The sequence below is a fragment of the Hetaerina americana genome, unplaced genomic scaffold (assembly GCF_022747635.1).
Source record: "Hetaerina americana unplaced genomic scaffold, ioHetAmer1.1.p SCAF_23, whole genome shotgun sequence".
Classification (NCBI taxonomy): Eukaryota; Metazoa; Arthropoda; class Insecta; order Odonata; family Calopterygidae; genus Hetaerina; species Hetaerina americana.
In genome coordinates, this window is record NW_027286797.1 from 7,211,698 (window position 1) to 7,225,195 (window position 13,498).

The 13,498-nt window shown below is 36.0% G+C and overlaps 1 protein-coding gene across 11 annotated transcripts in view; it reads left to right on the forward strand.

The window, feature by feature from the left end:
- LOC139689414 (metal cation symporter ZIP14-like) overlaps positions 1 to 13,498 on the forward strand; it is a 71,003-nt gene that overhangs the window by 44,288 nt on the left and 13,217 nt on the right. For all 11 annotated transcript variants that reach the window (XM_071586523.1, XM_071586518.1, XM_071586522.1 and 8 more), the window contains one exon: positions 9,093 to 9,300. In XM_071586523.1, the coding sequence (XP_071442624.1) occupies positions 9,093 to 9,300 (208 nt within the window). The remainder of the gene's footprint in view (positions 1 to 9,092; positions 9,301 to 13,498) is intronic.

Sequence of the window (13,498 nt, forward strand, 5' to 3'; positions counted from 1 at the left end):
TTGCTGGCTCCCATAGTACAATCGGATACCTTTGCAGCCACCTCACTAGGGAACAGGTGTAGTGAGATTCGCAGGATGCTTTTAATTCTTTGTGAAGAAATTAAAGTTTGGTAGCGTCCCTGAAGCCGGGGGTGGGGGGGGGGGTAATTGGGATGGTGCGGAGGCTAACGTACTGGCTTCCCACCCAGAGGATCCAGGTTCGAATCCCGGTGGTGGCAGATATTTTGTGTGGTGGTGTCTCGATCTCTACTTGAGGTGCTTTGTGGAGGGCACTTTGAGTGAGTATGCAATCCATTGGATGGGACATTAAGCCACGGACCCCTTTGTGCCTTCTGTAAAGAGTAGGCTAATGCCAGCACTGAATTTCTCTCCACCCTTCATCCTTTCCTGCCCATCCCTGAAGGTGCAGATGACCTTGGCTGTCAGTTGACTCCCCTAAAAACTACTACTACTGAAGACGGGTTGGTTCACAACACCCAAATGGCTGGTGATACCCCCTTCAATCCAAGCAATTGGCAAATGTTGGAATTGCTCGTTAGGATCCACTACAAAGAGAAGAGAGTTTGATCTACAGAATGGGGTTGACTTGGGGGAGGACAGTGCTTTGGCCATGATGCAACAGTTGCTCATCTTGGTGTTCTCATCTTTCCCATCCCGTATTGCTTCTTCAACTTGTCCTCTCATTCAGACTCCTCTCTATGTTCTTTAATGACACCTGGTGGTCTGCTCGATGGCTTGATGAGATGCCAATTAGTCCTTTTGTTGGCTCATGCCCTTCCTCTCTAGTCCCTACTCAGGCCATGGCTTCCTTCATTTGAAACTATGAATCTTGCAAACAAGAGCCCATCGACCAGTCCAAATGAAAAGAAATACCAACACCATGAATGTATACATCTTGGGGTCAAAGTGATTGGTTACCAAAAGTTAGATACGCTCTTCTTGTGTAGGGACAAAGGGTGTGTTCACATGAGGAAGCTTCATCCTGTAAAATGCACTATCATCATTGTGGAATTAGGTTTGCAAAAATATCAAACACTATTATTAGGTATCATTGGGCTCCTTTGATTTTATAAGAAGTATTTATGGCATGTTAATTAAATATAGCTGTTTGAACTCAAGTTTTGTATTCCAGTTCAATTCTCTGGTTTTTCTGGCCCATATTTTTATCATATTGCGAAGAGGCAATGGTTTCTGATGTAGCAGGGCAAGTAAAGATTTTTTCAGTACTAAAATGAGCTAGGGATGATATCCTCTCCTGGCCTTGGGTGTTTTACAGGTCTGTCTTGAGTGTTGTCTTCATTGCTGAGGAGGACCTCTTGGCAGATGAGCTGGGAGCTGGGATGGATTATGATCTGAGCAAGTTTGTACACTTCCGGAAAATCTTCCACTAAGTCAGCTGTTGCCAAGTAAAGTTATTAATTTTCAGTGTTGTCCTTGTGCTTTTCTGAGTCTCTGAACAAGGTGCTTAGTTCACTTTTAAATTGCGAATATCAAAGCATTTCCCAAATTTCTATTTAAATTTGAAAACTTCATCTTTGGAGATTGTTTTTGGAATTTCCTAAACCAACTTGAGTCTAGAAAATTAACATTTTTGATTTTTTTGTATGTGTGAAGTGGTTTGTAGAGGTTGTTCATGACAATCATTTTCAAAGTAAACGTTAATTTAAAATCTTCTTGTTTTTCCATGATGTAGTATAAAGCTTTATTAACTTTACTGGAATAGACACTCTTGATATGAGTGATCACGTTCACCATGCTCCAAATATTGTCTTCTTTGAGGCTACTCATGTAGTTGGGCAATTTTTATCCTTATTTACTTGAGCAGTTATCACCTAACATGCTGTTGTATGTTGAGTGAATGTTGGATATCATCAATATTGTCTCAAAGGTGAAGTTACTGTCTGTTTTAAATGATTGTAACTCACAGATCTCTGTGTTCCTCAGCCAGGCAATGCTAATGAAGACTCAATAATGACAAAAATATATTGCTATTTGTCCTTGTTATTTCACTGAAAAAATTTCACTCTCCATCTCACTCAAGAAAGGTTTGTTAAAGGATCAGAGTTTCCACAGAAGAGGGACTCAAAAACGTAGTTGGATGAATATCTTGGCATTTCCGGCTATTGATCATTTCAAGTGGAGAAGAAATCACATGGCCTTTAAAGGAAATGAAGGAAATCCATATGAGACTGAGTACCTTAACTTATCCCTTTGTATGTTGAACTGAACTAATCACATTCATCCATGCAATCATTCCTGAATAAACTGTTTAATTCCTATGAGCAATTTTGGACCCAGCATGTTTTCCTCCCATTTCAAACCTCGGGGAGTGGCGTTTACGGTGTTCTCATTCATACCATGCTACTTTTTTATGTAGCAGTATCATTTTGCTCTGGCTTCAAGTGATTGACTGATCTCGTTATGAGTTTAGGTTGCATCCTCTTCTTGACCTCCTCAAGCCTATGTCTTTTCTAATGGAGGCCCCCATTCCAGAAGGGCACATGAGCGATAGTGTTGGCTCATAAACAAATCCAGAACAGTTGGTAAGCCCTAGATGCCATGTCTTGTTTTTGGCATGACAATGAGATATCCATAGTGTACTAAAATGGATACTTCCCAGATCCAGTGTATAGTATCCTGGTCCTGTTCACACTGCATGTTATATGCTGAAATGTAGTCAATATGAAACCTCCTTTTCAGGAATAAACAGTTTGCAAAATTTTGAAAAAATTTTAATTTAACGGCTGCTGGAGTAGATACAAGGTATTATATACAATATGAGACTTAACAACCAGGAAAAATTAAATTTATTACCCTCTTGAAAGAATAGGAGTTCCTCAATTTTTGAGACGTTTTGAAATTCCTCTTTGGTTTTCCCATGGTAATGTGCCGTGCTGAATTTTGACATTTTGTGTTGCATTACCTGGCTACCAACCAGCTTGGGTGGATTGTTCTCAAACTTCTCTGAATCTGATTTCTCCCAGTCATTCCCTTTGATTAAATTCCACTCTTCAAGCTGAGAAAAATCACTACTGGCAGCTCCAGTGTCACTGCCAGAAAAATATTTAAAAAGAGCAGAACTTTTTTCTTCCATATTCTTACCTCTAAATGAGCGTTTTTATTCTCTGGTGTGTGCACATATTAGGGAGCTGACTTGAGGCCCCTCGTGAGGCTTGCTGTTTTTCTTTGTGCTAAAAGCTATGGCCAAAAATTAATGAGGCCTGGAATTGGTATTGTAACTACTTTGTCTTATCACTGAAGGCCCACCATTACATATTTTTATGATTTCTATGGTACACCTTAAGTTGAAAAAAAGTCCCATGTTTTTTTGCAGTGGATTATGCCTGCTGTATGGCGTAAAATGTACTCGGGGCAATTTTTAAAATCTACAACGAAAATAGCTGTTTGGCAAACCTTACAGCATAAAAAACTCATGCAACTTGGCAAAATGCATTTCATTTATGCAAATGTTTTCATGAATCTTACAGGTGATCTTACCTGCAGAATTTCTACTGAAATTTTAATTGCAGGAGGCGATTGGATAATGCCTAGCACCCACATTTTTTTTCCAAGTTCTCTTAATCGCAAGGCCAGGATATTTACTAAAATATTAACAATTTGGCAACGTAGAAGAATCACAATTGAGAAGGTATTGAAATTACTAGCTATTGACATATGTTATACTGGAGACTCAGAGAAGTCATCTTAATGAAACTTTCCAAAAATTCCAAATGTTAGAACAAATATCTGAAATGCCATCTCTCAAATTAATGGTCCAGTTAGAAGTTTGTATTTCATTTTTGCTTTGTGATGTGTGTTTCTGTTTATCTGTGTAGTGACTGTGAATATATTTGCTAGATGTTCTTATCATTCTTTCAAGATGGGTGTTTGAGGAATTATTTTAAATGCAATATTCTTGTCCATATCTAGTGCAGTGGGAAATAAATTTTGCTTTTAAGAATGGTTAGGAGAGAAAAATAGTGGCTGTCAATACCAAAGGCTAAAAACATACTCTGAAACATGCAATAAGTAAAATTTGCATGAAAGTGAATGCTTTCAGGTAGTCTTCAATTGCATGCAAATGGGAAATCTAAATATTTATTGTTGCCAATTATTATTTCATTAATATTTGCCATAATATTCTTGAAGAACTGTCAAAAATATTTTGATGATTTTGTGCAAAATTGATTTTAAAGGTTCCAGTCATTACTTGTACAATATTCATTTGATTGTCTTTTCTATGGACTTGGGTCATTCAATAGGTCCTTGAGAAAAAGTAGAAAAACGTTATTTTGCTAAGATTTTTTTCAACTCTATCTCCATTTGCTTGATAAACTTTGCTCAGCATTCCTCCAACTTTTTAATATCTTTGGAAAGTAGGATTTCAGAAGGTTCTCAAAATAGGTATGTGTTGTTGATGACCTCGTTCGACGTGAGTCAGAGCTTTTCTTCTGCTGAGTCATCTTCTCAAGTGTTGAAATGAAAAAAGTCACTGAGGACCAAATCTGGTGAATATGGTGGATGTTATAACTATTCAAACTTGAATTCCATAATATTTTCCATCCAAACTGTGCATGTGTGCATCCATGCATCATCTTGATGGAAGAGAATTTCTTTCTTTGCTACATGAGAAGGTTTGTCTTGATTTCTTTGCTCAACCGGTGCTGTAGCAGCACACAATGCTCTCCATTTATCATTTGTCCTTTCTGCAAGTAATCGATGAAGGTGATTCCATGTGCACCACAATAAACCTTAGCCGTCATCTTGTCAGCCAGTTTCATCATCTTCTCCTTCCTCAGAGCTGAATCGCCTTTAGAAACCGACCGTTTCCACACTATCTTTGTCCCTGGAGTGTAAGAGTATACCCATGTTTCATCAACAGTTATGTATCAATGCAGAGACTCATGAGAACTGACCACATTATTGCATTTATTCTTACCCATACCCATTTTGCTGAGGTTTCTTTCACTCCAAAATTTTGTGTATTATTAATAAATTGAAGCCTCTCTACCTTTTGATATTCTTGTGGCCTAAACTATTTCTTGAACTTAGACCCGTAGATCACGCGAAACCATATTGTGTCTATTGTCAATTGTTTCCGTAGAAGTCCATTCCACCAGATGTCCTGAGCAATGTTCTTCATTTGCAGTTGTTTGGGTAAATGAGCTTAACCGGCCACGTTTAACCTCATTTACCCAATGGGAAAGAGTCGGGAGCAGATGTGACATCAACTTCATCCTGCTTGGCTCTTTTGTTCTGTTTTGGTGTTAGGCCTTTTAAATTGAAGTGTTTAATCATGGCACAAAACTTATTTTCTTCCATTTATCTAAATTAAGTAAAGTTTGTTGCTTCAATTGATGATGAAAATCAAAATGAAGCCATGTGATGGGTACAGCTGAAACTTAAACAGCAGTCTAGTGAGAGGTGAATGAGGCTTACTTATAGCAAACTTTATCCAATACTATGAGCACAATGTCATAAATTTTCGAAGGTATTCTAAGGACCGGCATATAATTTCTGCTCTTAAGCTCCAATGGGCCAACTGTCGCTCAGAAAATTACCAGTTCATAGAAATTCTATTGATTAAAACTTTTGTGTTAATATTTCATTTAATAAGATACTGGCTTAATTCATAAATTAGGAATTTGTCCAGGAAATTTCGAAAGAAAATTTTTCCAAATTATATCTCTAAAGAAAAAAGATTTTAAAACAACTAAAATTGCCATATTTTTAGTAAATTTGTGATATGACATAAGATTGTCCATATTTATTAATGTGCCTCATTGAGGTGCTTATTCTTTGCTAATTAGAAAAATAATAAATTATTAGATGTTAATTAGGGACCAGAGCCAGCAGTCAGGCTAAATAAATATTGTGAGAAACTAGGGTCATTTACTCGCTAAAAATAGTGACTTCCTCATTATTATTACTGACAAATTCAATGCCCAAGGCTTTACAAAAATATAGTCTGTTGTTATTATGTTAGTAATCGGTCAATGGCAAATTATCTTGGACAGAATCTTTGATGAACTTGAGTAGATAAAGGCTGTTCATGTACATTATCTGTGCTTATTTCAATGTTATTTGAATTAACATGGTAATGGTATATTGTGGTTAATGTTGACATAGCTATCTATTCTGCATATTGATTTTTAGTTATATTCATGTAGTTATTTCTTGCAGGTAATATAGTGGAATCCTGAAAATAAAGTACCTAAATGCATTTCCTTTGTTTAATAGTAGAGTGGAATTCAAAAAATCCCTAGGATGAATCAAGGCACCTCTGTAGGAAATGGATCAAATTTATATTATCTTCTAAATTCTTTTTTTTTATGTAATTACAGATCAATGGTGAACAGTTAAGATATTGATTGTATCTTAATTTAATAGATTTTTGAGATAAACTATGGCTTATTGTTTTGAGATAGGGTGGTTTTATTATTTATTTCAATCATTATATCACGAGTGCTTAATTTCCATCCATTAAAATACAAAATATTTTAATGGCATGATTATACATTCCTTTTTCATCCTCAAAACATACAATTCCAATTGAACAAAAGTCGTAAACTACAAATTCAAGTTGCAGGTTGAGGAGATGGGTACTCACTTAGAGAAGAAGTGAAATGGGAGGGTATAATGTAAATTTAACATGTTTCAGGGATTAATGTCTTTGCAACAGGAATGAATATATCAAGCTGAAGTGGTGCTGCTAAACCTTTCTATGGACCTTTGAATTCCATTACATCCATCTTCTTTCTACATTGACGATGGGCTTAATTTGTAGCAGGATGTGGAATACATGTAAATGTAGACATCAGAGTTTTCAATCTTTTAATTTTCTCATACTCTACCTCTTACTTTACAGTTTTCTGTGTTAGGTATTTGTGGGCACTTATATGCAGGGCCAGCTGAAGGTGGGTTTAAAGAGTACTTGAGACCTAATGCAAAGTTTTCAGGCACATAATAGTCAAGGATTTTTTCAAAGAACCTTCTATATGTTTTGAATTTTGAAAAAACTGATAAAACCGTTCCACCCTCAGCTGGCACCGTGTATATTTTGGTAAATATTGGCTCCCTCATTTTGTGTGCTGCTTCTTGTTCATAACTTTCCTTCTGAATCAATTTATGTTCTATAATAATGGTTCAAATTTGAATAAAATAATGATGGGTCCTTTCAGTCTCACAATTAAAGCCTGGTGTACTAACACTCCCTTCCACACCACCAGGTGGTCACCCATTATAAGAAAAAAATATAAAGGTGCCTGGGCAAGAACTAAACTTTGTCTTTAATAGATAACTATCATCAGGATTCAATTCTTGGCTGAGAAAAAGTGCGATCAGAGCCCAGCTAAAGGCTTATGGCTACTTACTGTGTATGATGACATGTGAATGGTGGGCAGGGGTTTGAGAAGACGAACTTGGAAATAAAGTATAAAGTACAATGTTTAATCAAAGTAGATTTGGCAGGAAATGTCAGTAGTTTTGCCTATAAAATTCTCACCCAACCTCCATGCCTCAATTGTATGAAAATATTGAAAATTCACTTTTCTAGTGGGGTTTTTGTCTAATTCAAGTGAGTCATAAGTTTTCAAAGGGGCCTTAGTGAAATAGTTTTTAATGATTTATTTAGGCACAGCAGAATCCAGGTATGTAAAGGGGCCTTCACCTAGTCAATTGTGTTTCTGTAATGGTTTCAGGTCATGAAGTCTATTGAAAGTTATTCATAATGGTTTGAAATACCACCTGGTGTTTAGTGAGTCATGAATAATTTCATCACAACTTTTTAGAAGTTGAAGCAATGGAAGTTTGTTGTCATTATCTTCACACTTCCTACGTGGCAAGATTTAATTTTCGTGATTTTTTGCATTTCTAGTGATTTCCTCTGCTAAGATTGAAAAAAATCGATAGCATGATGAAATATCATTTCTAAAGATGGGATGTGAAGCAGTGGTTGAGCAATTGGCTATTGAAGCTGCAGAGAGTAATCTACTCTCATTGTGCTCAAATCTATGAAAATTTTAGTGATAAATGAGGTGTTCCCAGTCTGAATTTGAATTTTTGTAATTTAGGTTTTTGAAAGGCATAACTAATGTCACTCCCTTTTGGAAAATAAAATATTTCTGATTTATCCATATTTTATGGAATATACAATGGACTTCATTTCCTAATGCAATATACATCTCTTAAATTACGAAGAGAAGTGATGTTCTCTTGTTTCTTGGAAAGACAGATTAAGTTAGGCTTAACATTCGCACGATTTGAAATAAAAAAATTATTTAGCAAACACTATTCATCGTCATGATTGCCACTATGTATCAATATTCAAAATCCAAGACAACTAAAGAAGCAAGTGATGGCTCCATTTGTTTGGCCATGCCCACTGACTCTTGCTGTTTGTTGAATTTCAAGTCTCGTCTTACTTCATTGGCTATTGCATACGTTTTCTCAGCCACTAAATTGTATCGTGATCATCATATCAATTTAGTTATTTTCTGTCAAGCACGAAATTTTTTTAGGAGGTGAAAGTTATCTTACCCAGATGCCTTGAATACCGTAGCTATCTCAGTATAATAGCCTCCTAATGAACAATCTCTTTCCATAACAAGAATCAAATGGACCTTGATGGAAGTGTGTCCTTTTCTTCTCTTAATCATTAGACATGCAATGTTGTTGCTGTGGATTTTGCTTTTAGTGATATCTGTTGTACACATTTTCCCATTGTCTTTGTGTTGTTGTTGAATAAAAATTCAGTTAATGTTTAATAAGTGAAGAGCTCAGTCTTGTTGGACTGAATTGTAAACACAGAAGCATAGCCTCTGCTTTATCAAATCTAATTGTGTAAAAATGCATGATTCTTCTTGCTGAAGTAACTTAGCGAAATAATTGTGTGACATACATTTATGAATGTATTTTTTTATTATTTACAAAATGCCTATCTCAAAAGCAATGGCAATAAAGTCAGTGAGCTTCCAAAACTCACTTTTCTCTTACTGCCAATATAAATGTTGAATACAAAATATTAGTCGTTGGTGATGAACCCCAATGTATTCATTTGAAAATGGAATATGATGTAACTCTCTTTTAATTAGAAACCACACGTGAGCCATGAGCATGTAATGCACTTTGAGCAAGGAAAAGATAGTGCCATTGCAACCGTTGCATGGATGGTTATCTTTGGTGATGGTCTTCATAATTTCATAGATGGCTTGTCAATTGGAGCAGCTTTTAATGAGAGCATACTGACTGGTATCAGTATCAGTGTGGCAGTTATGTGTGAAGAATTTCCTCATGAATTAGGTGAGTGTTCTTAATATGTGTTGTGTAATGTATTTAGTAATCTAGAGCATTAAATGCTATGGGAATTCATTTAAGTATTTCTTTTGTATATGTATTCATCTGTGCTTGGCATAAACCAACTCACCATGTAAAAATTGCTTCTCTCAAGTATTAATTGTTAATGTGTTTTCCTGCTTTAGCCCCTGTCTTTCTGTAATATCATTTTTTGTCCCGCTTCTCATGCAGTAATTATTTCCTAGTGCACGCTATGCATTATCTCCTAAGATTTATTTTGAGGTGTAATATACCTATATCATACTCGAGGGTGAAATGAAACAATGCAGTCAGTCATCCCAGCAACATTTAGGTATCATCTAAGTAATTTCAGTAAGTAGCATGTTTGTCCCTTAGTTCTTTGTTTTGACTCTAACCTCACAGATGGCATGTCTGTTTCCGTAAATTTTCCTGCTTCACTTTTATGCTGTAGATTGGTATTATTATGAGAGCCTCTTAGATTGTTGGTTCATGCATTGCAGAATTATAGCTAGTCACTTGCAGTTGAACTGAGGGAAAATGTTTGTTTTAAGGAAAATGTATTGTTTTAAGGAAAGAAATCATTCTTGACTATCCTGTTGTATCACCTTCTTTGGCAATGCAATTCATTTCTAGGTAATTCAAATTTAATGTAACTTAGAACGTATCACAGTTGTGTGATTAGCTTTTTCATTGGATGTGTTGAAGATGTGTTCACACCAACCTCAGGCAATTCATTCAGAGGTGTTAAAATTTGAGAGTAGACAAACTGTTGGAAAATTATTCTTTGTCTCCTAAGTGGATCCTGAATTAAAGAATAGAAGAATCAATTGTCTTACTGTTTAAATTTAACATTGTACTGAGAAATCTCCTTCGGAGCACAATGCTTGAACATCAATTTTGATGATTCCAGAAAAATTACACGAGTGTCTGCTTTAGTATATCTTTATTTTTTTTAGTGGCATCTAGCTCTGTGCAAATTAGTGCAGCTTTTTCTATTGTGCCCAACTCTCAATCCTGAGGAAATTTTGGTTCAATAGTCAACCATGCATGTTAGTTATGTTTATGATTTACTGGCTATAAGATTTCAGAATTGTGTTTTTTAGAGAAAATTCATGCATCACCCAAATTTATTATCTTTATTATTTTGTTGAAGCCACTCTTTAATGTGAATGGTGATCTCTGAAAATTTCAGGATTTTCTTTATATAAACACTGCAGTCACTGCGTTATGCTGAAAGATTTTGTATGCAATTTGTGTGCAAATTGCATATTGAACTTAATAGAATGATACATATCTTCCTTCTGTTTCACCCCATTTCAGTTCACTTTCATCATAGATCCTCTCACATTTTCTTTATTCATCTATCTCATACTTGCCCTCTGGGATTAATGATTGTTGGAAGTCTTGGGCTTGGAAATGTGTTAACAAAGACACCTCATTGGTATTCAGTACGTTAGGAAGTGTGTTTTTCATACCTGTAAAAGCAGTTGTGAATAACCTGAGAAGGGTTGGAGAAAGAAGTGCACGTTTAAGAAAGGTTATCTAATGGGCAATGTGCAGTCTTTGGTATCAGTGAAACCCATCTGATAGTTATAATTTAGCCTAAAAAATTTTGTGTAAATATATTTAGTGCCTGATAAATTTTCTGTGATAATAATCTCATAGTATGCTACCGATGAGAAAAATGTTGTGTCATTTGAAGGTACCCCATTCCAATGTTGTCCTCTTGTGATGTCTTAAGCACAGCAAGGCCTTAGTATTGCTAATTGATTTTTCTTAAAAGAAAGAGGGGCCAGCCTTTGTTGATAGTGTGTGCCTAATCAAATTCTATGAATGTTTTGTTTAAAAGTACATCTGCATGGAGATTTTGTTCCAGAATAGATTCTTCAGTAGACTTTTTCCTTAGGGCACCTTAGACATAGCTCTGGTTGGTTAGGAAACCTCAAAGTAATGTATGGTGGACTGTCTTTAGCATGATTTTTGAGGGACTCAGGATTATGAACATACAAACCAGTAACATGTACAAACCAGATTTGACCTATGACATGTAATAATAGGTTGGATCGCTCTATTTGAACTGAAATTTTAAAAGGAATCCTTGAGAGTAAATAAGGGCATGCAGTGGGTATTAACCCTTAAAAAACAAATTAGAATTAGAACAATGCGAAATAGAAGAGGGGAGGGTGGGACAGAAGAAATGGTTAAATAGCAAGACCTCACTTACTTTTCCTGAAAACTCATTGGCCGGTTCTCTCCTTCATCACTTTCCTTCCCATGCATTCTGTCACACATAGAATTTTACAAGAGAGTTCTCTTCCTTCAAGTTCAAGCTCTTGTAAATGTGATTGGATTGATGGGTGTATCGCCAATTCTTCTAAGTCTTTTTCCTTTGTCAATCCTTGTGTTCCTTCATACTACATTTTAACTTCCATAGTCCAAGTCATGAAAGTTTCCATGGTCTAAATCATGATAATGTGTAACATCGCCATTGATATTACAGAGTAAGCCTTTGAAATTACAATCATCATAGTTCAATGGTCTTTACAAAGCCTTTGTGTTCTCCAGTTAACTTATTCAGGGTACTTATTCTGAATTTTCGGCAGTTTTGTGTCAATTTTATTTCTGGTACCGTCATTGTTTGTGCGCAAATTTTATAGCGCAAGATGCAAAAAGGATGCTTTTTTGTAATATGGCTATTGAATATAAAGTAAGATCTGTTGAGTGAAGTGAGTCTGAAAAATTCAGGGCCATATTTTTTGTGCCAATTAGAGCTTTGGATAATTCCATACAATTAATTCTTTCTGTTGAAAATTGAATCATTTCTAACTCTCCAGTTTTTTAAAAAATAAATGTCAGACTTTAAGCAGAAGCTTATTTCTCTTAATAGAGGAGCCAAGTTTTGAAAATCATTGGTAGGTTTCTGTGTTATTTACTGATGTCATTGGTGCGGTGGTTAACAACTGGTTTCTCACCCAGAGGGCCCGGGTTCCAAACCTGGAGGCAGCAGATCTTTTTTGCCAGTATCCCGATCCCTATTTGACAGGTGCGCCACTTTGAGTGAGTAAGACATCCATCTGATGGGACATTAAACTGCGGACCCCTTGGCACCTTTTATCGAGTGAGGTCTAATGTCAAGGCTGGGTTACTCACACCCCTTCCTCCATTCCCATTAATCCGTAATGGCACAAATGATCTCAGCTGTCGGTCGCCTCCCCTAAAACTACTGCTACTATGAATGTGGATAATAATTAAGCAAACACCTTGTGGTGCGGGGAATAAAGTATGATATTTGTCTCAAAGCATAACCATTTGCTCAATTTTATCAGAATAACCTGTCTGTGATACTACGCACATTATTCATTATTATGAGGAGAAGTTCCAAAATTTATACCAAGTGATAGGTCATAACCTACATTATAAAATGTATTCCAATCCCAATTCTAGCTTGCCGTATGGTCAGACAGAATAGTGCTCTACATGTGGTCACATTTATTTATTATGATATACTGTGTCCATAAAATAGAGGATTTAAAAAATGGCTTTAAGTATTTTTCTTCAGAGGGAAAGAAATTATGTGGGAGGCACAACATTGGCGTAGATGCATGACTAGCTTGGTCCATTGAATCGAGTTTAGTGTATGTTGGAAGAAAACTATTTTACTCATGTGCAGCATATTTCAAATGTTACGGGTATAAATTGAGTTTCTCAACAAGGTGAGATTTTGTGTGTCGGTATAGTGTAATATGTGATATTTTTCATTCAGTTTACAATTTTGATTTGAACAAGGCTGGTTCTCCTCACAATCTAAAAATGGTTCGTGTTGCCCGCAGCTAAAAAACTGAAATATCTAAAAGTCAGGTTTAAATACTTAGTGACAGTTTTCATTGTTTTTAATAGAAATTGTTTTGTTTAACTGCCATTGAAATAGAAAATTTCTAGACGTGTAATTGAGGTTAAAACTAGTGCTGTTGGAAAATCCAGGTGTAAAGATTTGAAACCCGGGTTTTGCTGAGCCAGTCTTCTTCACCAGGTTTGGTGACTATCGCTGAAGTTTTGCAATCAAGGAGGGGTGGGGGGACACTGTGGAATGGAGCCATGGATGGGGTGGGTAGAAAAACCTGAGGATCCAGATTTAGGCAGCATTTGTTGAAACTTGAAGCTAATGTTCTCAAGATTACAGAGC